Below are 26,432 nucleotides of genomic sequence, written 5' to 3'. Positions count from 1 at the left end.
ATTTTCTGCATACATGTCTTTTGTCTCCTTAGGTTGGTTTATTTCTAGATATTTTATTCTTTTTGTTGCAGTGGTAAATGGGAGTGTTTTCTTGATTTCACTTTCAGATTTTTCATCATTAGTGTATAGGAATGCCAGAGATTTCTGTGCATTAATTGTGTATCCTGCAGCTTTACCAAATTCATTGATTAGCTCTAGTAGTTTTCTGGTAGCATCTTTAGGATTCTCTATGTATAGTATCATGTCATCTGCAAACAGTGACAGCTTTGCTCCTTGTTTTCCGACTTGTTTTCCTTTTATTTCCTTTTCTTCTCTGATTGCTGTGGCTAAAATTTCCAAAACTATGTTGAGTAACAGTGGTGAGAGTGGGCAACCTTGTCTTGTTCCTGATCTTAGTGGAAATGCTTTCAGTTTTTCACCGTTGTGGACGATGTTGGCTGTGGGTTAGTCATATATGGCCTTTATTATGTTGAGGAAAGTTCCCTCTATGCCTAATTTCTGCAGGGTTTTTATCATAAATGGGTGTTGACTTTTGTCGAAAGCTTTCTCTGCATCTATTGAGATGATCATATGGTTTTTCTCCTTCAATTTGTTAATATGGTGTATAACATTGATTGATTTGCGTATGTTGAAGAATTCTTGCATTCCTGGAGTAAACCCCACTTGATCATGGTGTATGATCCTTTTAATGTGCTGTTGGATTATGTTTGCTAGTATTTTGCTGAGGATTTTTGCATCTATGTTCGTCAGTGATACTAGCCTGTAGTTTTCTTTCTTTGTGACATCCTTTTCTGGTTTTAGTATCAAGGTGATGGTGGCCTCCTAGAATGAGTTTGGGAGTGTTTCTCCCTCTGTTATATTTTGGAAGATTTTGAGAAGGATAGGTGTTAGCTCCTTTCGAAGTGTTTGATAAAATTCGCCTGTGAAGCCATCTGGTCCTGGGCTTTTTTTTGTTGGAAGATTTTTAATCACAGTTTCAATTTCAGTGCTTGTGATTGGTCTGTTCATATTTTCTATTTCTTCCTGATTCAGTCTTGGCAGGTTGTGCCTTCCTAAGAATTTGTTCATTTCTTCCAGTTTGTCCATTTTATTGGCATAGAGTTGCTTGTAGTAATCTCTCATCCTCTTCTATTTCTGCAGTGTCAGTTGTTACTTCTCCTTTTTCTTTTCTAATTCTATTGATTTGAGTCTTCTCCCTTTTTTTTTGATGAGTCTGGCTAATGGTTTATCAATTTTGTTTATCTTCTCAAAGAACCAGCTTCTAGTTTTATTGATCTTTGCTATCGTTTCCTTCATTTCTTTTTCATTTATTTCTGATCTGATCTTTATGATTTCTTTCCTTCTGCTAACTTTGGGGTTTTGTTGTTCTTCTTTCTCTAATTGCTTTAGGTGCAAGGTTAGGTTGTTTATTCGAGAGGTTTCCTGTTTCTTAAGGTAGGATTGTATTGCTATAAACTTCCTCATAGAACTGCTTTTGCTGCATCCCATAGGTTTTGGGTCATCAGGTCTCCATTATCATTTGTTTCTAGGTCTTTTTTGATTTCCTCTTTGATTTCTTCAGTGATCACTTCGTTATTAAGTAGTGTATTGTTTAGCTTCCATATATTTGTTTTTTTTACAGATCTCTTCCTGTAATTGATATTTAGTATCATAGCGTTGTGGTCGGAAAAGATACTTGATTCAATTTTCTTAAATTTACCAATCCTCTTGACTTGTGACCCAAGAAATGATCTGTCCTGGAGAATGTTCCATGAGCACTTGAGAAAAATGTGTATTCTGTTGTTTTTGGGTGGAATGTATTCTAAATATCAATTAAGTCCATCTTGTTTAATGTATCATTTAAAGCTTGTGTTTCCTTATTTAATTTCATTTTGGATGATGTCCATTGGTGAAAGTGGGGTGTTAAAGTCCCCTACTATGAATGTGTTACTGTCGATTTCCCCTTTTATGGCTGTTAGTATTTGCCTTATGTATTGAGGTGCTCCTATGTTGCGTGCATAAATATTTACAATTGTTATATCTTCTTCTTGGATCGATCCCTTGATCATTATGTATTGTACTTCTTTGTCTCTTCTAATAGTCTTTATTTTAAAGTCTATTTTGTCTGATATGAGAATTACTACTCCAGCTTTCTTTTGGTTTCCATTTGCATGGAATATCTTTTTCCATCCCCTTACTTTCAGTCTGTATGTGTCTCTAGGTCTGAAGTGGGTCTCTTGTAGACAGCATATATATGGGTCTTGTTTTTGTATCCATTCAGCCAATCTGTGTCTTTTGGTAGGAGCATTTAATCCATTTACATTTAAGGTAATTATCGATATGTATGTTCCTATTACCATTTTCTTAATTGTTTTTGGATTTTTATTGTGGGTCTTTTCCTTCTCTTGTGTTTCTTGCCTAGATGAGTTCCTTTAGTATTTGTTGTAAAGCTGGTTTGGTGGTACTGAACTCTCTCAGCTTTTGCTTGTCTGTAAACATTTTAATTTCTCCATCAAATCTGAATGAGATCCTTGCTGGGTAGAGTAATCTTGGTTGTAGGTTTTTCCTCTTCATCACTTTAAATATGTCCTGCCAGTCCCTTCTGGCTTGCAGAGTTTCTGCTGAAAGATCAGCTCTTAACCTTATGGGGATTCCCTTGTGTGTTATTTGTTGTTTTTCCCTTGCTGCTTTTAATATGTTTTCTTTGTATTTAATTTTTGATAGTTTGATTAATATGTGTCTTGGCGTGTTTCTCCTTGAATTTATCCTGTATGGGACTCTCTGTGCTTCCTGGACTTGATTAACTATTTCCTTTCTCTTATTAGGGAAGTGAACTATAATCTCTTCAAATATTTTCTCAGTCTCTTTCTTTTTCTCTTCTTCTTCTGGGACCCCTATAATTCGAATGTTGGTGCGTTTAATGTTGTCCCAGAGGTCTCTGAGACTGTCCTCAGTTCTTTTCATTCTTTTTTCTTTATTCTGCTCTGCAGTAGTTATTTCCACTATTTTATCTTCCAGGTCACTTATCCGTTCTTCTGCTTCAGTTATTCTGCTATTGATCCCATCTAGATTATTTTTAATTTTATTTATTGTGTTGTTCACTGTTGCTTGTTTCATCTTGCGTTTTCTCTATTCCAAGATTTTGGATCATCCTTACTATCATTATTCTGAATTCTTTTTCAGGTAGACTGCCTATTTCCTCTTCATTTGTTAGGTCTGGTGGGTTTTTATCTTGCTCCTTCATCTGCGGTGTGTTTTTCTGTCTTCTCATTTTGCTTATCTTACTGTGTTTGGGGTCTCCTTTTTGCAGGCTGCAGGTTCATAGTTCCCCTTTTTTTTGGTGTCTGTCCCCAGTGGCTAAGGTTGGTTCAGTGGGTTGTGTGGGCTTCCTGGTGTAGGGGACTAGTGCCTGTGTTCTGGTGGATGAGGCTGGATCTTGTCTTTCTGGTGGGCAGGTCCACATCTGGTGGTGTGTTTTGGGGTGTCTGTGGACTTATTATGATTTTAGGCAGCCTCTCTGCTAATGGGTGGGGTTGTGTTCCTGGCTTGCTAGTTGTTTGGCATACGGTGTCCAGCACTGTAGCTTGCTGGTCGTTGAGTGAAGCTGGGTGCTGGTGTTGAGATGGAGATCTCTGGGAGATTTTCGCCATTTTATATTATGTGGAGCTGGGAGGTCTCTTGTGGACCAGTGTCCTGAAGTTGGCTCTCCCACCTCAGAGGCACAGCACTGACTCCTGGCTGCAGAACCAAGAGCCTTTCATCCACACGGCTCAGAATTAAAAGGGAGAAAAGGTAAAAATAAAGGAAGAAAGAAAAGAAGAGGATAAAATAAAATAAAATGAAGTAAGGTAAAATAAAATAAGGTTATTAAAATAAAAAATAATTATTAAGAAAAAAAAATTTTTTTTAAGAAAAAAAATAACCTACTGATAGAACCCTAGGACAAATGGTGAAAGCAAAGCTATACAGACAAAAATCTCACACAGAAGCATACACATACACACTCACAAAAAAGAAAAGGGGAATAGATAATAAATCTTGCTCTCAAAGTCCACCTCCTCAATTTGGGATGATGCGTTGTCTATTCAGGTATTCCACAGATGCAGGGTACATCAAGTTGATTGTGGAGCTTTCATCCGCTGCTTCTGAGGCTGCTGGGAGAGATTTCCCTTTCTCTTCTTTGTTTGCACACCTCCCGGGGTTCAGCTTTGGATCTGGCCCCGCCTCTGCGTGTAGGTCGCTGGAGGGCGTCTGTTTTTTGCTCAGACAGGGCGGGGTTAAAGGAGCCGCTGCTTCGGGGGCTCTGGCTCACTCAGGCTGGGGGGAGGGAGGGGCATGGAGTGCAGGGCGAGCTTGCAGCGGCAGATGTGGGCGTGACTTTGCACCATCCTGAGGCATGCCATGCGTTCTTCCAGGGAAGTTGTCCCTGGATCCCAGGACCCTGGCAGTGGCGGGCTGCACAGGCTCCCGGAAGGGAGGTGTGGATAGTGTCCTGTGCTCACACACAGGCTAGTTGGTGGCGGCAGCACCAGCCTTAGCGTGTCCTGCCCGTCCCTGGGGTCCGCGCTTTTAGCTGCGGCTCGCACCGGTCTCTGGAGCTCCTTTCAGCAGCTCTCTTCATCCCCTCTCCTCGCACACCAGGAAACAAAGAGGGAAGAAAAAGTCTCTTCCCTTTTCGGCAGGTCCAGACTTTTCCCCACACTCCCTCCCGGCTAGCCTCGGCGCACTAACCCCCTTCAGGCTGTGTTCACGCCACCAACCCCAGTCCTCTCCCTGCGCTCCGACGGAAGCCCGAACCTCAGCTACCAGCCCCGCCCACCCCGGCAGGTGAGCAGACAAGCCTCTCGGGCTGGTGATTGCTGGTCGGCACCGATCCTCTGTGCGGGAATCTCCCCGCTTTGCCCTCCGCACCCCTGTTGCTGCGCTCTCCTCCACAGCATCCCCACTCCGCCACCCGCAGTCTCCACTCACGAAGGGGCTCCTAGTGTGTGGAAAACTTGCCTCCTTCGTAGCTCCCTCCCACTGGTGCAGGTCCTGTCCCTATTCTTTTGTCTCTGTTTATTCTTTTTTCTTTTGCCCTACCCAGGCACGTGGGGAGTTTCTTACCTTTGGGAGGTCTGAGGTATTCTGCCAGCGTTCAGTAGGTGTTCTGTAGGAGTTGTTCCACGTGTAGATGTATTTCTGGTGTATTTGTGGAGAGGAAGGTGATCTCCACGTCTTACTCTTCCGCCATCTTCCCCCTCTCTCTGTGTATTGCATATTTAAAACTAAAAAATTCTGAAAGTTACTAATGCTGAGAGTTTTCATTGGGGGTTTGTGAACTTGAAATATCTTTGAAGGTGAGGTGAATATGTGACTTCAAATTATTGTGACCGCAAGATAGCCACATTATCCACTGTTTTTATTACAATGGCCTTAGAGTATTAGCCCTTTATTCTGGAAAATAGTGGTTTCTTCTATATGAACTCTACATGATTTACCTAATCTTAGCATTAATCCTCCATGTTGATCTTCTACCAAATTTAGTTTGTTGTGCAAGAGGCCTTAATATGATACATTACACTAAGTCACATATTTCTTTAATTTCCCCTTGTATAATTTCTCGTATTTTGCAAATATTATCACCATCTCTTTTTTCGCTTCGTATCCCAAATGTGCATGTGCCTCTCTTCTTTGAAACTGTGGCTGCAGGTGTCATCTGCATGGGAGACCAGCTGTTTCTTTCTTTGGGCTGTGTATCTGATTTCTTTCTTTAAAGGAAGATTTGCACTTAACAGTGACAAGACAAATGACCGGATCCGTCTTTACCTTCCTTAACCCATTCCACTCTCAGCTACCTTTTACTAGTTCTGTCTGCTGTTGCTTATTTATTATGCTTTGTTGCTGAGCTTGTTCCCCGTCACAGAGTATGCTCCGTCAGTTGCCTTCTGATGGGGGATTGCCTGTTTCTGTGGTTCGACTAAATTTCTGCTGCTGTGGGAGATGTTAGAACATCAAGTTAGGAATCTAAGAGGAACTTGATGGTTATTTCTCTGTGGCACCTGCTGAAATACTAGATCAGAAAGCAGATTTTAAATGTAAATATCATGTTTCGTCACTTTGCAAATTAGATTACACTTCAGCTGCCTCCAGTTACTGTACATGTAAACTTCCCCAGGCTGACGTATGAGGTCTAATTCTTAAAACGCCAGCACTTAAAACTGACATTTGCAAGTACTCAGTATATGTTTGTTGCTTGAGAGACTACCTAAAGGTTAAAAATCATCTGTGATTAACTGTGAAGTTTTCTTTAAAATATGTCCTATTAGACCATAGAGATGATTGAGAAAGAACAGAGAGAAGTGGAAAGACGACCAATCACCAAGATAACTCATAAAGGTGAGATAGAAATTGAGAGTGATGCTCCAATGAAAGAACAGGAAGCAGCCATGGAGATTCAGGTAAATTATGAGAATAAAAATAACATGTTTTATAGTGCTCAAAACATGAAGATTCAGAAAAGATTTATTTGACCGTTTTTGATAGAAGGGAAAATGTTTATATTTAACCATTTTCTTCCGTTAATACTTATGGTAATATCAAACTGAGCCTCACTCATATTAAATGATTCACTTGGAATATAAAAATAAAGGGGGGCAGACTTCCCTGGTGGCACAGTGGTTAAGAATCCGCCTGCCAGTGCAGGGTACATCGGTTTGAACGCTGGTCCGGGAAGATCCCACATGCCACAGAGCAGCTAAGCCTGTGCGCCACAACTACTGAGCCTGCGCTCTATAGCCTGCGAGCCACAAGTGCTGAGCCTGCGCTCTAGAGCCCACGAGCCACAACCACTGAAGCCCACGCGCCTAGAGCCTGTGCTCCGCAACAAGAGAAGCCACTGCTTCTCTTGTTTTTAAAGTAGAAAAAAGAATTTTTTAAACTGTGTATTTATTAGAGTTGTCTATATTATTGGTTTAATGTTGTTTTGAGAGTGTTTAAAGCATTGTTTTTCTGTACGTAGTGTGCAGACCACCTGCATCACAGGCCTCGAAATATGCAGGTGCTTCTTAAGACAGACTAGTTTGAGAGCAGGTGTAGCTTTTCTTACTTTCAATTATCAATGAGAAAATAATAGATCTTGTTAGAGGCCTTGAAGAATGAGAAATGTTTGAGTTTTTGCTCTGTTTTATGTCATAATTAACATCTAGCATTTATTTTTTAAAGAAATTGTGAAAAACAACCTATGAATGGAGCAGTTTGATTTTGGAAAAATATCAGTATGAAATAACAGATGGTTTAAATAATTGAGGCCAAAGTTTTTCTGTTAACCTATTTTTACTCTCACTGTTGTTAGGAACCTACAGCTAATAAGGCAATGGAGAAGACAGAAGGATCTGACAAACAGAAAGAAGAGATTGACTCCTTATCTAAAGATACCACTAATCAACACAGACAACATCTTTTTGATCTTAACTGCAAAATTTGCATAGGTAATTTGAAGTATTTCTTCCTAAATGTTGCTTTCATTTTGAAAGGGGAATACTTGTAAATTATAATTTAAATAGGTTTTTGTTTTCCCAGTACTGGTGCAGAGTCAGACTGTGACTTAGTAGTAGTAGTGAAATCAATTTAGTAAGTAGTTCACTAGCATTTCAAAAACAAACGAAAACAGAATAGAAAATATCACGGTGAATTGCACTGTAAAAGATAAGTATGATTTTGAGAGACTTCAGTTCCAGTTATTTATGTATAACAAAAAGACCCACACATGCATACACACACATGTGCACAGACACACAGGGGTATGTGGAGTGTGCGTGTATGTAAGTAATGGATCATGATATAAAATGTTACTTTGCAGATTATGATAAAAATTGCTGAAAACCTGCTTTGGTAGGCCATATGAAACATTTTAGTCTTCTATCTAAGAGCAGTGGGTAGTGATTGAAGGGATTTGAGCAGGGGAATGATATGATCAGCTTGGAATTTTATGAAGATTTCTCTGACTTTGAGTAGAGATGATGGTGAAAGAAGCCAAGAGAAGAAGGAGCGAGGCTAGGTGGCAGGCGTTTGTGCACTAGTGCAAGAGGGAGATGCAGGTGCTTTTAATTAAAGGGAGGCTTTGAGATACTCAGGTTAGGTAATATTGACAGATGTTAGAGACTGGATTTAGGGCATAAGAAATGGGGATGTGTTGAGCAAGAGTTTAAGTTTATATTCAGTTTATTGGTAAAGGTGGAGGACGAGAGTTTTTTAAACTCTAGAGATGTAGCTCTGGAGTTTTATTTTTTTACTGTGGTATGCTAAAGGACTGATACATACTTTGTTCAGTAAGATGAAAAATTTTTCAGGTTAGTTAACATGCTGCCCTCCATCATTGTTTTAGAGACTAGGCACTTTTCTTATAATAAAAATGACATATCTTCTCAAAATCGTGTGTTCACAGTTGGTACAATGGTAAAGACTTAAAGGGCAGGGTGTTTTTAGACATTGTTATCCCTGAAGAAAGCTATCCATGGTTTACTAGTATTTTTAGTATGCTCATTAGGTTTTTGTCTGGGAAAAATCTTAATAATTTTTTTGTTAATTATATTAATTTCTACTAATTTTCATGATTAAAGTTATATTTATAATTAATATAATATTTAATATTATAATATTTCAATAAATTTAATGGTAGCACACAAAATATTTGTTAAATACTACTGTACTTGACCTATTTTCATAAAGTTTGAGTTTTCCTTCTTGATTCTATAGAGAAAATCAATGTCATTTTCTAAACTTTTACTAGTGTTTTTTTATGCTTAGTAACTAAGTAGCATTGTAGTATGCATATGTCACGGACTGCTGCTATATGTAACACGAAGTAGGTATACAGATTTTTTTTACTTAGTTCCTCATGTTACCTCTCAAGACCCTTGGAATTTGTTATAGTTTAGTTTAAAAAATGTTTGATAGGGAATCAGGAAACCATTTTTAGGTTCTGGTTGTAATGTTTCCTTTTCAAAAGCTTGTCTGAGTTGTTTAACATTCTCTTTTTTTTTTTGATTTTTCACATCAGTAAGGGAGGTGTTCTAGAACTCATTGTGAGAAATGATGATAGTTACAAATTACCCCAGTAAATGTATGGTTATGCAACAGTGCAGTCAGGGAAACTGAATAACTTCAGAAGTGAAAATGGATGAAGTTACAGAAATTTCAGTTTACAAAAGTGGTATAAATTGGTGTTTTCTGGCTTCAGGTCGAATGGCACCGCCTGTAGATGATCTTTCTCCAAAAAAAGTGAAAGTTGTTGTTGGAGTATCTCGTAAACATTCAGACAATGAAGCAGAAAGTATAGCAGATGCTTTGTCTTCAACCTCAAATATTTTGGCCTCTGAATTCTTTGAAGAGGAGAAACAAGAGTCTCCGAAGTCAACATTCTCTTCTGCTCCACGGTAATTTTCTGTTAGTTATAATTTCTATTCTTTATAGCTCTTTGCCATATTATACTTGGAAGTCTTCAAAAACTTTAGAAAAGTGACATGTTTCTTAAGAAAGAAACCTTTCTTTTGAGACAGTAACTGTACCTTCCTGTACCCTAATTGAGATTTTTAAAAAGACTCTAAAAGTTAATTTAGAGACTTGAGTGTGTGGGGACTTGACTTTAAAACTCTCCTTAATTGCATTAGCTCCAAGAGGCAGGAGATAAGTCATTAAAGAAAAATTGCTTGCATTTCTCTGGACCATATTAGTCCACAAGACAGCCTAGAAGAAAGACTTTGTAAAAACATGGCTATGTAAATATAAGTACATTAAAGTGAAAATATAAACTCTTTAGTCATAGCCTTTACATATTTTGGTTTTCTTGACATGCTAAAATAGAAATGATTGATGAGTAAATAGAAAATGCATTTATTCATGAGCGGATCTTTAGGCTGAAAACTTCTTAATGTCATTTTTTAGTCCAGAGATGCCTGGAACTGTTGAAGTTGAGTCTACCTTCCTGGCTCGATTGAACTTCATCTGGAAAGGTTTTATCAACATGCCATCTGTAGCAAAATTTGTTACCAAAGCCTACCCAGTGTCTGGTTCCCCTGAGTACTTGACAGAGGTACTGTGAACTTTTCTACCCTTCTATGCCTGGGTTGACATATATGTTTCTGAAGCCACAAGGCAAAGAAACAACATAATAAAATTAAAATATTTAATTTTCATTCATGATAAAAATATTTATTGACAGTGATCCTTAAACCATTCAGTTAATGGAATTATGAGTCCACAAATGGAGTTTTAGAACTGTAGAAAATTGTGCCCTGATGTATTAAATCCACATGTCTTGTACTCGTCCCAAGATGTATTCTCTGTCAGAGTTAAAGATTAATGAGTGTCTGCGTGGATATCTAAGTTTTTCTTTAAGTACAGACTTACGTAAAAGATGGACATATTTATGGCCTACAGTATTAGCTTGTCAGGGAGAGTTTTTCATTATTATCAAGTCTTACAATTCCCCTACTGCTTAAATTTCCCCAGCTTCATGACTGTGGTCCTTTACCTGCCCATTTCTGTGAACATAGATACACACCCAGTTGACCCTTGAGCAACACAGTTTTGAACTGCATGGTCCACTTATACACGGATTTCTTCAATAGTGAAAACCACAGTACCACGTGACCTGCAATTGGTTGAATCCTCAGGTGTGGAACTGTGTATACGGAGGGACAACTGTAGGTTATACTCGGATTATCAATTAAGGGTGGGCACCCTTAATTAACCCCCATGTTGTTCAAGGGTGAGCTGTCTAGTTGAGACTCGCCAGTTAGTTGACAGTCCTGAGAGCAATGACCTTGGTTGCTGCAGTGGTGCCCTTGGTTGGTTTTATACCTGAGGGAATAGGAAGGGACTACTATGCAGTATTTATGAGAAACAAGCAGCTGTAGTATTATAGTATTAGGATAAGTGAGAAAGTACAATGTTTTCTGAACTCTTTTGAATAAAGTTTGTATTTCTCTGTATTTCTGCAGAAGGAAAATAAATCAGTATATGTGTACTGTATTTTTGTTGAGATTATATTTTGCTATTATGTTCATATCTATCCTTTTTTCCATTCATTCTCAGTCTGCTGACCATAAAGGCAAAAGTTTTTAAAAAAATGGTTTTCAGTATTTTATAAAACATAAATCATATATATGCCTGTTCTTTTTTAAGACTAATATAAACTTTTCTTTGTATTAGGATGAAATTAGTTTGACTCAATGTAATGTTGCTTATCTAATCTCCATCAGCTTATTTGTCTAGTTGTGTTTTTGATTAATAAACGACTTAATTATTTTACATATAGTTTGGTTGACAAGTAATATTTTAGATACATTGATTTTTTAAGAAAAAAATTCAGTGCTTTTCGTTTTGAACAAATCTGTTTAGAAATTTAGTCTTTGATCAGTCCATGGTGAAGATAACTCTTCTTTTAAATGGATAACTAAGTCCTAAACTACGGGACCCTTTTGATTTTAAACAAAACTGTTATTCTCTTTTCTGAGCCAGTTTCTGTGTGATTGCTTTCCAGAACTCCACCTCTGCTTTCTACTTATTTTTAGTTTGATTTGGACTAAAATCCCAAATAAAATAAAGCAATTAATCATTTAAATTTAATTGAATTTATATCGATTATGTTTTTTATGATTTTTCTCTCTTCATAAAAAACAAATATACTGATTAAAGTTTGAAATATTCTTAATTGTACAGCTCTTGATTGATTTTCTGTATAGTCATCTGTTCTCAGAAAGATTATGCCTTTAAAAAATAATGAACCTTGCATTATTACAATGTTATTCTTTTCTGTGCAAAAATATACTCTATAATTAAGCTTGATAACTTCTGAAATCCAGCTGTTAGTGATAAAGGCATACCCCAACTCACTACCACCAAAAAAAAGGGAGGGGAGGTGGAAGGGGAAAAACAGTGTCCCCTAATATTTTGGAATCTGTTGTACTCTTCCTGGATTGTCAAAGTGGGATGCTTGCACTGCTTCTTTTTCTTGACCTCAGATTCTTTCTTAACTGTATTTTGGGCATCCATCTCAGTCATTTGGAGTTGACATTTCAGGTAAAGCGTAATTGCTCTTCCTGTACTTTATTATGTTCTCTGATGCATTTTATAATCTTACTTACTTGTTTTTTTTTAATCACTATTTCAGATTAGTCTTAGAGCTAAGTTTGTATGAAGTATAGACATCATAATAAATATAATCTGTATACATTGATCCACCTTCATGTCGTTACCACAGGATCTACCAGATAGTATTCAAGTCGGTGGTAGAATATCACCTCAGACAGTTTGGGATTATGTGGAAAAAATTAAAGCCTCAGGAACCAAGGTGAGGAGAACTTTTTTTCACTCTACCAATGTGAGACAGTATTTGAAAAGTAAACCACTGAGAGTTCTTGTGCAGGGTCCCCAGGGGAGGGAGCCAGTACAAGTACTAAATCTGCATAATATGCCTGACAAAGCTGAACTATAGCCATTGCTAGAGCTCAAAGCACAGCATTCCTTTCGTGGTATGCTCTCTCAGTGATTTCTGTTACTGTTTTGAAAGAAATGTTTTAGAGTAAGTATTGAGATTTCATCCTGGAATTTTGCCTTGCTTTGATTGTAGACATTTGTTTTAGTTGGGGCATAGGCTAAGCCGTTGGGACAAAGAGACCCTAAAGTTGTTCATTTTCCTGCTATGTTAGGTGGGTCAGTAGTTCAGGGCTTCAGGCCGTTCCATTAAGCAGGGATGAGGCTCCTCTGTCTTGTTATTTTGCTGTTTGCAAGACTGTTGTCCTTATCATTCAAGCAGGGTCAGAGCTGACTTAGCAGCACCAAGTGGGAAAAAAAGAATGTCTGTCCAGTTTTTTTAGAAGCAAGACCTAGAACTTGCAGTTATCTTTTCACTTCTTCTAACTTCCACTGGCAAGAGCTTACTCATAAACTTCATATGGCTGCTAAGGAGGCTGGGAAGTGTGATCTCTATTGGATGGCCACGTGCCCAACTAAAAGTTAAGGGTTCTCTTTGTAATAGGAGGAAATGAGGAGGATGGATACTGGGAGATAATTAGTAGCCTCTATAGCAATATCTCTCTTTTTCTTTTCTCTCTCTGTATCTTCTATCATTTCTTTAACTCAAAGAACATTACACAGGAATATTTAATCATTAGAAGAAATCATTTTTCCCTCCAAGGATGGTAATACCCAGCATATTATAGACATTCAAAAAATAAATTTTGAATAAACGAACATTAACTTTTTTATCTTTTATGATCAGAAGTCTTTAGTAAGATTAGTAGTGATCCATAATGGATAATCTTCAGCTGAAAATAATATTTTTTCCAATATAGATTTTAGAATTTAAACTGATACTGTATTAGAATACAAATAAAACTTTGAAGCAGTACAAAAAAGTTACTACATTTACTTGCTTTCACTTTCTCATGATAGCAAAAGTCATAGGAAAGTATTGGGAGGTATTCCTCTTGGTTGTTTGGGGAATGCTCTTGATCTGCCCCTCTGGTACTGCCCAGTGTGCTTCCATCTGGACTTGTCGGCCCCAAAGGAGGACACTCGGGATGACAGACCTCTTAGCAGAGGTAGAGCCATAGTTCAGCTCATTCATGTGTCTTCTCTGGGATCTTGCGTCAGTTTAGGCTTTGCAGTAGATCTGGCTCTCCCCATTTCATTTTTCATGAAGAAGCATCCGTTTTTCACACTACCAAATTAACACCAAATTGGGACTGTCTTTTCTATCTGAAGCAAAGCCAAGAGCCCAGAGGCAAGCAAATAAGTTCCTCAGTAAGCCGAATGATTTTACAGAACTGATGGCTGTGTGTATTTGAGGTCTTTCACCCAGCCCCCTTTATTCCTAGATTCAGTCCCTCTAACTTGGATTATCTGTGGATTTGTGCGTTTCTGTGTGTGTGTGTGTGTGTGTGTGTGTGTGTGTGTGTGGTGGGGCACTGGTGGTGGCTGCTGTTAATTTGCAGTGTGCTGAGAATATAGGCAGCCCTCTGTAGAAGTTACAACGTTGGAAATGAGGACACAGTATAGATATCAGGAGACGTGGCTTTAAATATCTTCTCTGCCACTGACAGGTGTGTCACCTTGCACAAATTAATTACCTTGGGACTCAGTTTCTATGGGACAGTTTCAGATAAAACAGATCCACCAGTGGACCAGCCAGGATCTTTTCCTAAGAGTTGTTTCCTTTTAGTATTCATATCTGCATTTAAGTAGTAAGCCACGTTACTTGGTAACAGTCATAAAATTCAACAGATTATTACTAATTGAGAATGGTATTTAAAACCAGGCTGTTGTTTAGGTTATTGTTTTAAACAACCATTTGTTATTTGCTTGAATAGGAAATTTGTGTGGTTCGCTTCACACCTGTGACTGAAGAAGATCAAATTTCTTACACTTTGCTGTTTGCATACTTCAGCAGCAGGAAGCGCTACGGAGTGGCCGCTAACAACATGAAGCAGGTTAAAGACATGTACCTAATCCCTCTGGGTGCCGCGGATAAAATCCCACACCCTCTTGTGCCCTTTGATGGACCTGGTAGGTATTCGTTTAAGAATAGAATATGAATGAAGTGAGGTGAGAGGCAGGGCCGAAGCAGGAGAGCGGACTCTGCTTTCCTTCTTGGGGCCCAGCCCTTTAGATCTGCCGTGACAGTGACAGACACCCATTGAGGAGGCTGTAATAAACTAGATGCAAAATTTTACTCTTTATTGTAATGATTGAAAATGACTATTAATTGATGTTTTTGATTTTGTACAGGCCTTGAACTGCACAGACCTAATCTATTGTTGGGCTTAATTATTCGTCAAAAACTGAAACGACAGCACGGTGCCACTGCTGGTGCCGGTCACACAGCTGAGATGCCTGAAAGTGTACCAATAACATTGCCGCCTGATAAAAAAAGTAAGGTAGAAGTTTCCACAGAGGAAGCAGCAGAAGAAGAAAATGACTTTTTTAATTCTTTTACAACTGTGTTGCACAAGCAAAGAAATAAGCCTCAGCAGACTCTTCAGGAAGACCCTCCAACAGTCATTGAACCTTTAGTGGAAGTCACCAAACAGGAGCCACCAAAACCTTTAAGATTCCTTCCTGGGGTCTTGATTGGCTGGGAAAATCAACCTTCTACTCTGGAATTGGCAAATAAACCTCTTCCTGTAGATGATATCCTTCAGAGCCTTTTGGGCACTACTGCTCAAGCATATGAACAGGTTCAGTCAGGGACAGAACAAAACACTCTTAAAGAAATTCCATTTATAAATGAGCAAGCCGACCTGAAAGCAGAGAAGATAGATACAGTGGAAGCAACTGATGGTGAAGCCAAGGAAGTGAAGGTTAAAGGAGATAAGCCTTCAGAGTCGGCAGGTAGTTCAGTAGGAGAAGAGGCGTCCGGAATGGGGGCCTCTTCTGTTTCTGCTGGGCCTTTGACAAGCCTTAGTCTCAGAGGTAAACCACCAGATGTTTCTACAGAAGCATTCCTAACAAATTTATCGATGCAGTCAAAACAAGAGGAGACTGTGGAGAATAAAGAGAGAGCGCTAAAAAGACAGCTGCTACAAGATCAAGAGAATAACTTGCAAGATAATTGGACTTCAAATACTAGTTCTCCCTGCAGGTCTAATGTAGGAAAAGGAAACGTAGATGGTAACGTGAGTTGCAGTGAAAACCTTGCTGCTAATACGACACGGGCCCCGCAGTTTATCAACCTGAAAAGGGACCCTAGGCAGGCAGCAGGGCGGAGTCAGCAGGCGTCTGCTCCAGAAAGCAGGGACGGAGATAGCTGCCGGCATGGAGAGAAGCAGCCCCCGCCCGGCCTGTCGCACAGGGAGCAGTTAACCGAACAAAGCAGTGTTGAGGACAAGTTGCCTTCTGTAGAGAGAAACTCATGTATTCAGCAGAGTGATGATTCTGGGGCTGTACAGAACTCGCCATCAGCAGAAAACATACGCACCTCTCCAACGGAACAAGCAAAACCCTTACAGGAGGAGATTCTAATGCAAAATATTGAAACTGTGCAGCCATTTCGAAGAGGATCCGTGGCAGCAGCGTCGCACTTTGAGGCTGGAAACACACGTCGATCTGAACTTCCTTCTAAGAGCGTCAGCTTCCCCTCCAGAAGCGCCAGCCCCAGAGCAAGTGCAAACTGTTCACCCGTAAGGCCACAGCAGCCCAGCCTTCAGCATCTCAAGTGTAGCCCTCCTGGATTTCCATTTCCGGGGCCTCCACATTTCCCCCCACAAAGCATGTTTGCATTCCCGCCACATCTGCCACCCCCGTTGCTTCCCCCTCCGGGCTTTGGCTTTGCTCAGAACCCCATGGTTCCCTGGCCACCTGTCATGCATCTGACAGGCCAACCGCAACGTATGATGGGTCCCCTCTCGCAAGCGTCACGGTATCTAGGCCCGCAAAATTTTTACCAGATTAAAGACGTTCGGAGGCCAGAAAGGCGCCATAGTGACCCTTGGGGTAGGCAAGACCAACAGCAACTGGATAGACCGTTTAACAGGGGTAAGGGGGATCGTCAGAGATTTTACAGTGATTCGCACCACCTGAAAAGAGAGCGCCATGAGAAGGGGTGGGAGCAGGAATCCGAAAGGCACAGGCGCAGAGACAGAGCCCAGGACAAGGACAGAGACAGGAAGAGCAGGGAGGAAGGGCACAAGGGTCAGGAGAGGGCACGGCCGCCGCACGGGGAGCGAGGAGTGGACGGAAGAGCGAGCAGAGACAGCAGGGCTGTAGACAGGAAGGCAGACACGCCCAAGGGTGAAGACCAGGAGAAAGACAGAGAGCGGGAGAAGAGTAAGCATAGAGAAGGCGAGAAGGACCGAGACAGGCACCACAGAGACAGGGACCACGGCGACAGAGCCAAAGGCAAAAGGTGAAGCCGGCAGGCTGCCGCAGGGGTACATTGAAATAGCTGTTAAACGTTGTGTCTTTAAACCTTTGTATGATTGCCTGCTAGGGTCGTGCCCCCTTTTGCATTTTTAATATTGGTGGTTTGCAGGACAGTAAATTCTGTGTGTTGGTGCAGAGCGCCCCGGGCCACTGCTCTTCATCCCTTCTTCACGCCAACCACCCCCCCTAGTTCTAGGAATTTAATGTTTTTAAAAGTTTTACATTGCTGTATATTCAAAGATTTGTTTTATTAATATGCAATAAAGGCTTAGAAATTTTAGTTTTATTCCTTAATTGGTAAATATGGTTAATCATGGAATATATTTACTGCCTCTAGTGAATGTCCTTTATATAATGACTAATTTGAGAGTAACGTGTACTCTGTAAGTTTGTTTTAAATTGCACTGTTTTTAAAGAAACTGTAGAGGAGCAACAAAAAGCCAAGCAACTTGGTAATTGGATTATATTAATCATTTAGTCGAGCAGTTTTTGACCAAGAATCAGAAACCCAAGGAGTACATTTATTGCTTTAGTCTGCACTCATTGAAGGCGTTTGTTACCGTACTACAGCTTTGTGGTAGTCCATTGTTTTCCTTTTCCTTTTTGGCTCTTCAGAAACTTGAATACTTAAGCTTGTACATGATCTTGTGTTTTGCTATCCTTTTTACTGTACAATGTAAATATTTTAAGGGATATTTTGATTCTAAATATGATAAAAGAATTTCTCACCTATTTTGTGTGTGTGATTTGAAATTCAGTAGTAAAAGAATTTCTTCTTTGAGGCTTTAAATACCTTCAGACATTGTTCTTCTCTTACTCAGCCAAGAGCATATAGGCTAAGATGAGGAGAAAAACGATTTCTTTATCTTCGATTATAGGCTATTGAGATAAATCGTGTAGTTCTGAAGAGGCTAGAATTTGAAACTGCCACTGAAAAACTGTGCAGCTATAACCCACTTTGTAGGTATGTTTCTGAAAACTGGTACACCGTCAAAGTTTGGTACACTGACTAATCATTGTAAGACCACAGAAATTTTATTTAAGAGAAACGTATTGTGAATCTTTCTGTAAAACGTGTAATTAACTGTAATTTGTTTGGGGGGTAAATAACTACAGTGTCATATGCTCGTTTTTCTTGAAAGCACAGGGAGGCTGTTGCTAATCCAAACCTAAATTTATTTACACCCTTAACTACATATACTGCATTGATTGCTATAATTTAAAGCAGTGGCTACCAAATGATACTAATACTTGAGACCAAAAGGAGGGAAAGAAAAGCCAGTATTTTAACTTACCTGTATTAATGAAGAAAAATATACATGACTTCACAAAATTAAGAAGATAAAGTTTGTTTTCCTAAAAAGTCTACAGATTAGAGTTAAAAATGGGTTTTGAAACTGATTCAGCCTTGCTGTTTTTACTGGAGAGAAAATGAGTGGAAATTCAAAACCAAACCATTTTGTCTAACTTGCAGCAACTTGAGACCCCCCTTTTTTTTTTTGTCATCCATATCCTCTGAAATTTATCATCATATATGTTCTAAAACAGAGGACTTGTATTCAAATAAAGTTTTTTAAAAAATTTGCTCTACTTTTCTTTTGCGAGCTGACTTGTTAGAAAACAAGTCAGTCTGCCAACAAAAAAACCTAAGGTCAGTCAGCTTTTGCACCATTATGAAGAAATTGTTCTCAAGGTTTTACCAAAAAAAGTCCCCAAACCAAAATAAAAATTAGCTTTTTTATTTTCAAATGCAGTAATCCCTTGGTATCCTTTGGGGGACTGGTTCCAGGAACTCCCCACCTGGACCAAAATCCGCAGATGCTCAAGTCCCTTATATAAAAGGGCATAGTATTTGCATATAGCCTACACACATCCTCTTGTATGCTTTAAATCATCTCTAGATTACTTGCAATTTTATAAACCTAATACAATGTATATGAGATGTAAATAGTTGTAAATGTGATGCAAATGATATGTAAATAGTTGCCGGTGCACAGTAAATTCAAGTTTTGCTTTTTGGAACTTTCTGAAATTTTTTTCTCCTATCTGGTGGTTGAATTCAAGGATGTAGAACCCACAGACACAGAGGGTCGACTGTATGTATGTCAGTAAATCTGCTTTCACTGATCTATCTGGTCGAGGGTTGATGAGACACCAGATTTCTTTTGCAAGGTACAAGAAGAATGGATTAACCAACTGAAGAAAGCCTTTAAGTCAGTTTTTGATTACCTCTTAGCCAATAGTTGTTTATACATATTGTTGGGAAATTTAAAATTCTTTCTTCGTATCTCGTAGAATCACGGTAGATCCCATAGAGCCCTCTGTTAGTAATGACCATCTGGTACTACAAGGCTGCTAAATGCTGGAACCAGGCTTCCTAACCGCTGGGACTGAAATATTGTGGAGAGTAGGTATGGACATATTGAGTATTTTGAGGCTTTTAACTTGTGAGGAAAGAAAGAGAAAAAGAGAAAAGTTCTCAGATGAGTAGTAGTAGCTCCAAAGCCATTCTCATTCTTTCAGTTTCACCTACCAACCATCCTTACACAAACTAATAGTTATATGAAGGTCATCTTTTAGTTTCTCCTGTTTTAAGAAAAGCTTGCTCTTTAAAAAGTTTGATGTTTTCGAATATTTAGAACCATCTTAAGACAGTTTATACACACCTGTTAAGTAAAATGTACCAGGGTGTCTCAGTACTTACCAAGTCCGCCCCTTGTAATCCTTTTGTCGGTAAGAAAGCCTCCATGAACACTCCGTATGTCAGACCTCATGTTGAGCGCTTTATGTGAACCTCGGTCAGCCTGCAAGGTGACGACTCACCTTAGAGCTGAGGCAGCTGGGACTTAGAAAAGTTGGAAAACTCATCCAAGGTTAGACTGCTGTTGTCAGAGCTGGAATCCTAGCTCAGTTCTAGTTTTCTCCAAAGTCTGAATGTGTGGTGGTTGTGCTCTGAGAATGGAGAATGGGAGAGGGACAGAAGCCTGATGATTACACACACCTTTCACAGCCCTTTTTCTCTCACCATCACACCAACCTGTCTGAAACGCCACTGGGCCACCCGTCCCTCAGAGTGAGCAAAAAGACATAACCAAAAGTCTGGGTTCTCCTGTACAGATTTGCAAAGTTTATATTCATTTCAAATCCTAATTCTCCAGTCCTCTTTTATTAGTTTTCTATTGCTGCTGTAACAAATTATTACAAATTTAGTGGCTTGAAATCACACAGATATATCTTACGCTTCTGTGGATCAAAGTCTGATGGGGATCTCAGTGTTGTCGGAGGGTGCGTTCCTTTTCTGGAGGCTCTGGGAAGAACCCATTTCTGTGCGTTTTCCATCTTCTGGAGGCCACCCACCTTCCATGCCTCATGGCCCCTTCCTCCATCTTCAGAGTCAGCAACATGGGGCTGAGTCTTTCTGCCGTCTCTGACCCACCCTTCTGATTTCCTCTTCCACTTCTAAGGACCCTTGTGAGCACGGTGGACCCACAGAGATAATCCAGGATAAACTTTTTTTTTTTTTTTTTTTGCGGTACGCGGGCCTCTCACTGTTGTGGCCCCTCCTGTTGCGGAGCACAGGCCCCAGACGCGCAGGCTCAGCGGCCATGGCTCACGGGCCCAGCCACTCCGCGGCGTGTGGGGTCTTCCCGGACCGGGGCACGAACCCGTGTCTCAACCACTGCGCCACCAGGGAAGCCCAGGATAAACTTATTTTAAGGTCCACTGACTAGCAACCTAAATTCTATCTGTGACCTTAATTCCCCTTTTCCTGTGTAACCTAGCATATTTACAGTTTCCAGGGATTGAGATGTACAACCTTGAGGGTCATTATTTACCATATCTCTTAACTTGCTAATTGTAGCTTAAATTGTACGTGAACCAAATCCTAGTTACAAGTTTTTTGGAGTTATGAAACATCTAAGGCCATAGTAAATGTTTAAAAGTTAAGAAACATAATACCAACAATAGGAAAGTGGAGTGACAAGTTAAGCCACTTGGATATTATTAACGTGTTTATGTATGTGCGATAACAAAACCACTTGTCAGCTGGTGAATTTGCATACAGCTGTTCTCAGTTTTTTAATAGCGGCTGTGTATAAATCACGTTGAAGTGCATTGTGAGAGCTTGCTGGTGAACAGGATCTTATTAAAGCAAATAGTTTAAATGTTTGAACATAGCGGTTGCATTATTCCCACCTCCTCAGATCCCTGTAAAACAATGGTCAGGTTGCCACTTAGTAATGACCACAAAAAGCAGTTCACATAGTCAACACTTGACTTTTGTCTGCCAAGGCAAATCATAAATAAAATTGGTTACTGCTCTTATGACGGTGCCAAACACCCCGATTCTTTGGCTTCTGTTTCATAAAGAATTTTAATTCATGTATAGAGCAAGAGAGTACATGAATGGGTGAGTTGAAACACAAATATTAGGTCAATAGCTAGAAGTGTCTTAAAACAATGAGTTCACTGTTTTATAGGTAAATACTTCTATCTCTTGGCTAAGGTATTTCAGCTTACTTTAAAAAATGTTCTCATGTTTACATTCAACACTTTGTTTCAGAAGCATCATGACGTTATAGTAAAATGATCTGAAGGGTTTTTAGCAATTTTTATTTTGTGATGGAAAAGCATATCACATAGGAAATCTTCAACGCCATCATCACTAGGATAGCAAAAACAAATAATGTTGATAACTTACCACATGAAATTTTGGATTTTAAGGCGAAAAAATATTTTAACCAAGTCATTCTGACTTACAGGAGAATCTCTAGGTAGCAGTGTTCACTTCTTCTTTTGTGCCTATTCTTCAGGCATTTGCTAGGTTTAGAATTCAGTGGTGAGCAATACCCTAACCCTCCGACCTCTTGGAGCTTGCAGTGTGGTGTAGAAAGGCCAGTGGTCACATCTGAATGTAAGACTACAGCCGTGAGAAGCAGCTTTAAAGCAACACTTCTCAAACTTACTGGTTTCAAGACCCCTTTACACTGTTAACAGTTAATGAGGCCTCTATTTTTTTGGATTGCGTCTATCCTTATTTAGCGTATTAGAAATTACAATCTTTTAAATTGTAAAAATACTTGTTTGACAGTAATCCCATTATATGGTAATAACATTTTATGTAAAATAACTTCCAAGCTAAGTCAGTTTAGTTAAGAGACAGGTCTTTTTCATGTTTGTACGTCTCCAGTGTGTCTGACTTAAGACATAGCTGGCTTCTCTTATCTGCTTCTGCATTTAATGTTTGGCAATATGTCATTTTGTTTGAAATACATGAAGATCTGGCTTCACACAGAATTGTCGTTGGGAAAGGAAGAATCTGGATCCCCTGGAAATATCTAGGGGCCCTCGGGTCCTTCGACTCTACTTTGGGAAGTGCTGCTTTAAAGAAAGGCACACTGTATTATGAGAAGATGTGGCCAAATGTGATGGGTGTGTGGTATAGGCAAAGTTTCCTTGAAGCTTTTGTAGCCTTCCTAAAACAGCTTTCTTGCCTTTTTGCATAAAATGTGTATCTTTGAAAGTCAACTATTAAAAGGAATTTTTTTAGAACATTATGATCTCAACTCCAAAGTTAAATGGAATGGTATGGACCAAAGCAAATTTAGGTCACAGTTTTTCAGCATAGGTTGGATGGAGTTGTCTTGTGTAGTTTCTGTTAAAAAACAAAACCTTTGAATTGATGCATAGACATTCTGCAGTTCTACCTTACATTATATTTTGCTCACACACTTTCTAATGTTGATAGGAATAGTATGTCTGGGGACACTTTGTGTCCCTTCGAATAATGCCAAAGTTCCTAACTTTGGTTTTGGGGCTTTGCAAGACTGTTTTTAGCTTTCTGATTGCAATGGAGTGGCAAAAATAAGTCAAAAAAAAAAATCTGTAAAGTTCTGCAATGATAAACTGTTCATCTAGCTGCTTTGTATAGACTGGAATCTGTACAGGCAGATTTTGATTATTAATAGCATTGGCAAGTTAAACTGTGCATCAATCCTATGTGTAAAGTCTTTTCTCCATTTAATAGATAATTATAGATTTTTCCTTTTCAACTTTACATGCTCCTATTACCAAGATTTTTTTCCTCCACACGGTCCTGTTCTACCTGTTAGAGCTTTATGTCGGTCATGTGTTGTCAGTTGCTTTCCTGGTGGCAAAATTGTCATAAATACCAAACTCTGAAAATGTTAAGTAACAACAGCAGCAATGACTGTCTCCCAGTCTGAACGGTGGGAGGGTGAAAATGCTCTTCACAGTTACACCAGTAACTGGTGTTTGGGCAAAATGTACTTTCTCAAGTTATGCTTTTAATGGAACAGATATTATCAGGAAAATAATTTTCAATAACATTATTCAGAACCTGTTTTATGCTCACTTTGGAGACCTGTAGCCTTGAATGGTTAAATATAAATGCAGTTTAATTTTAAAATTTGATCAGTTATATAAGTACATGGTTTAAAAAGTCAAGAAATTCTACAACATTTATAAACAAAACCCAACAGTGTCTGCACTGCTCTCTGGAGATAACTGCGTCCAATTCTTTTAGACATTTCTTAGGATATTTGTGAGTGACATGTATATGCTATCTTTTTAAGTTAAAAAAAAAACTATAATATCTATTGATAACTTACTGTGGAAGACAAGGATTTAACTTTCACCAGCTAACTCTTCTCTCCCCCATCTCTGCCTCCCCACATTCATTCATTGATTTTTGGTTTAAGTCTGTATTCAGATTTCACATTATTTCAATCATATAACTATTCATAGCTGAGCCATGTAATAGGCTATGATATTTCCTTTGTTAATAATTTTAATTTTTCCTTTGGTTAATACTTTTGCCTTTTTCTTATTTTTCTTTGTATGTATCACTAATTCATTTTCACCTAAATTTTATTTAAAAAACAGTTCACAAATGAATAAACAGTAAATGAACTAATGGAGTGAAAACTCAAGACTCAGATAAATTGGATGTAGGAAAAATGACCAAAATCTTTTCTTCAGCTATATTTTATAAGCTTATAAAAAAAAAGAAGTGTTAACATTTAGACTGTTTCAGGTAATAGTAAACAGTTGATTTCCAGTAAACAATATGCCAAAGAAATAACTATCAACTATATTTACATATATATTTTATGTATTTAAATTGCTAGTTTGTTAGCCTAATCTTGTTCATCACCATTATAAACATTGTATCCTTCCGATTTAATTAACTCAATTTTTTTTGAATCCTGAAAAAATACATCTTTAATTTTGCCAACAAAACTTCTTTTAAAAATCTCTTGAGTAACAATATTTACCTTTCGGCCATATTCAAAGCCCCCCAGATAACAAATACCATCATAGTTGAGAGCAACAAACTTTTTGTGTGGATTAGTATCCTCAGAGAGAATTAGGTTGTCATCTAGGTAGGCCTTAATAAGAGTCTGATTTTGAATTATAATTAAATGGTGCCACTTATTGCAACAGAATGTACCATTGCTGTAAATCATAGGTACAGAGATGCTTTCTCCTAAGTTAACTGCTATTTTCAGGGTCTGATTATGGAGACCAATTGCCAGAAAATCATCGTCTTCATTTTGAGCTTTTCCTACCCATACAATTAAACCTTCTGTTTCGGTAGTACTGAAATTTAAAGATATAGTAGTGAACTGAAGATTTCTCATTCTGTAATCTGGATCAGTGTATTTAATGTAAGAATTACCCATAAATTTTGCAGTTGAAAATGAAGTGTTGTTTTCACAATACCTTCCCACCCAACCCAAAGTACACAAACAACTGTAAGAAAATGATTGGTCAGGTATACATAGAGATTGGTGGAGGCAAAGATTATTCAAACAGTACACAGACTGGTCACATGTATTTCCTGCCCAATGTGGTAAGCAGCTGCAAGAAAAAGTTGTGCCATTTACTATACATTCACCCCTGTTTTTGCACACGTTGTACCCACAGGCTGTCCCGTCACAGTCACCTACATTTGAACCACCTTTTGCTCCTAATTCGGTTAATTGTAATTCTTGATTATTTATAATAACTTCTCGGACACAACCTTGAAAACCTACAGGTTCTTTCCCTGTTGCCATGGGATTTACAAGATTTAAGGATGACACTCCTCCAATATAGAAGTCGGTATTTGTGTCCAGGGAGCTCATTTTAGCGTTGGCTTTTTCTGTTACATTTATCCCATCCAAAGTCAGGTAGCTTTCTGCACCATCTCTTCCTGCTTTAATCACATGCCAGGTATTTCTATTAATAGTTACTTTTTGGAGAGTTTCTAGAACGATAGTTCTGTCACCAAGATTGTAGCGGAGTTGAACAGAACCGTTTACTAAAGAGATACATAAAAAATCACCTGTGGAGAAAGAAAAGCAACAGTAAAATGTCACTTCATTAAAAACTCTTGCCCCTTTTTGGAAAAAAAAGATTACAAATCTTGATCACAGTTATGTTAGAGAGTTTTGTGTCCATTTACAGATCAAAATATATCTATACATTCATACACATATCCTGTATTCTTTTGCTCTGGAGTTGGCTACATATGTTTTCCCTGGTTGTAAATATTTCACACTGAATGAATGTATTGTGGTACCAAGTTAAAGTGAGGTTTTTCTTTAACGGTTTAAGTTAAGGATGAATGTGTAAAAATTAAGTTGGATGTTTGACTCTGAGCCACTGATGATGTCTTTGATAGACATTGGTCGTGGGGGGAAGATGAGAGAAGTGTTGACTGGAAAAAATGCACAGCCTACAAGTTGAGAATCATGTTTTATTTGGCGGACTTTCTAAGGACTTCAAGCCCGGGAGACAGGACTCTCAAATCACTCTGAGGGACTGCTCTGAAGAGGCGGGGCGGGGCCGGGGTGCGGGGAGACGGATGACAACAGGAAATAATCAACAAAGACCAGGTGGTCAGAATATCAAGAGATTACTGTTAATTAAAGAAAACCAGACACCTCAAGCTAAGGAATTTAGCGCTTTTCTATGTATGGGAAGATGCAAGAGTCTGGGCTCACTGAAATCATTCCTTTGACATGCACCTCAGCTACCTGGGGCCAGTGCCCTGTGCTTTTTCATCCTGAGTCCCCTCAGGGTGCACCGTCGGGTGTGGCTGCAGCAGCTGACTGCTTGATGCGGGACATCCTGTTTCCATCCTGCGTTCCCCCAGGGCTCACCTGGGGAGGCTGCAATGTGGTGGCTTGATGGCTGCCACATCCTTTGTTTACTGATAGAGCAGCGACATTTCTCCTTCACAGAAGTAAGAGCGATTTGTGGTGGTGCTATGAAAATCTTATATGGTGTGCTTTCCAAAGTTTCAGCCATGCTCTTGGCAGCAAGCTCTATCTACCAGTACGCAAATCTCTATGAGCTCTCTGCTTGGGTGTTTTAAAGGCACCTCAAGCTCCAAAGTTTCTCTCAGTTTGTGAACTTCCTCCCATACACCTGGTCTCCTTCAGTCTTTCCAAACTCAGTTAAGTCACTCCGTCCATCCAGTGATCAGATAAAATATTTAAGTGTGATCCTGGGTCTCTAATCAAACAGATTTTCTAGCA

The 26,432-nt window shown here is 39.0% G+C and overlaps 2 protein-coding genes across 7 annotated transcripts in view; one reads left to right on the top strand and one right to left on the bottom strand.

Moving 5' to 3' along the window:
* Positions 1 to 18,121, top strand: part of PHF3 (PHD finger protein 3) — a 103,982-nt gene extending 85,861 nt beyond the window's left edge. For 5 of the 6 annotated variants that reach the window (XM_027093342.1, XM_027093329.1, XM_027093366.1 and 2 more), the window contains 7 exons: positions 6,288 to 6,419; positions 7,313 to 7,448; positions 9,200 to 9,395; positions 9,904 to 10,051; positions 12,224 to 12,313; positions 14,334 to 14,529; positions 14,752 to 17,616. In XM_027093342.1, coding sequence (XP_026949143.1) covers positions 6,288 to 6,419; positions 7,313 to 7,448; positions 9,200 to 9,395; positions 9,904 to 10,051; positions 12,224 to 12,313; positions 14,334 to 14,529; positions 14,752 to 16,871 — 3,018 coding nt within the window. In that variant the 3' untranslated portion in view covers positions 16,872 to 17,616. Of the gene's footprint in view, positions 1 to 6,287; positions 6,420 to 7,312; positions 7,449 to 9,199; positions 9,396 to 9,903; positions 10,052 to 12,223; positions 12,314 to 14,333; positions 14,530 to 14,751 lie in introns of all 6 variants that reach the window. The other variant, XM_027093359.1, reaches the window with a different exon arrangement.
* Positions 18,122 to 24,044: 5,923 nt separating this feature from the next.
* The window catches only part of EYS (EGF-like photoreceptor maintenance factor), a 1,677,823-nt gene continuing 1,675,435 nt past the window's right edge, over positions 24,045 to 26,432 (bottom strand). Inside the window, exon 41 of the mRNA XM_027093793.1 lies at positions 24,045 to 25,234. Coding sequence (XP_026949594.1) covers positions 24,045 to 25,234 — 1,190 coding nt within the window. The remainder of the gene's footprint in view (positions 25,235 to 26,432) is intronic.

The sequence above is a fragment of the Aethalodelphis obliquidens genome, unplaced genomic scaffold, assembly GCF_003676395.1.
Source record: "Aethalodelphis obliquidens isolate GAN/ISIS:26980383/991018 unplaced genomic scaffold, ASM367639v1 scaffold3, whole genome shotgun sequence".
In the NCBI taxonomy this organism is placed as follows: Eukaryota; Metazoa; Chordata; class Mammalia; order Artiodactyla; family Delphinidae; genus Aethalodelphis; species Aethalodelphis obliquidens.
This window is presented reverse-complemented; position numbering and strand designations above follow the sequence as displayed.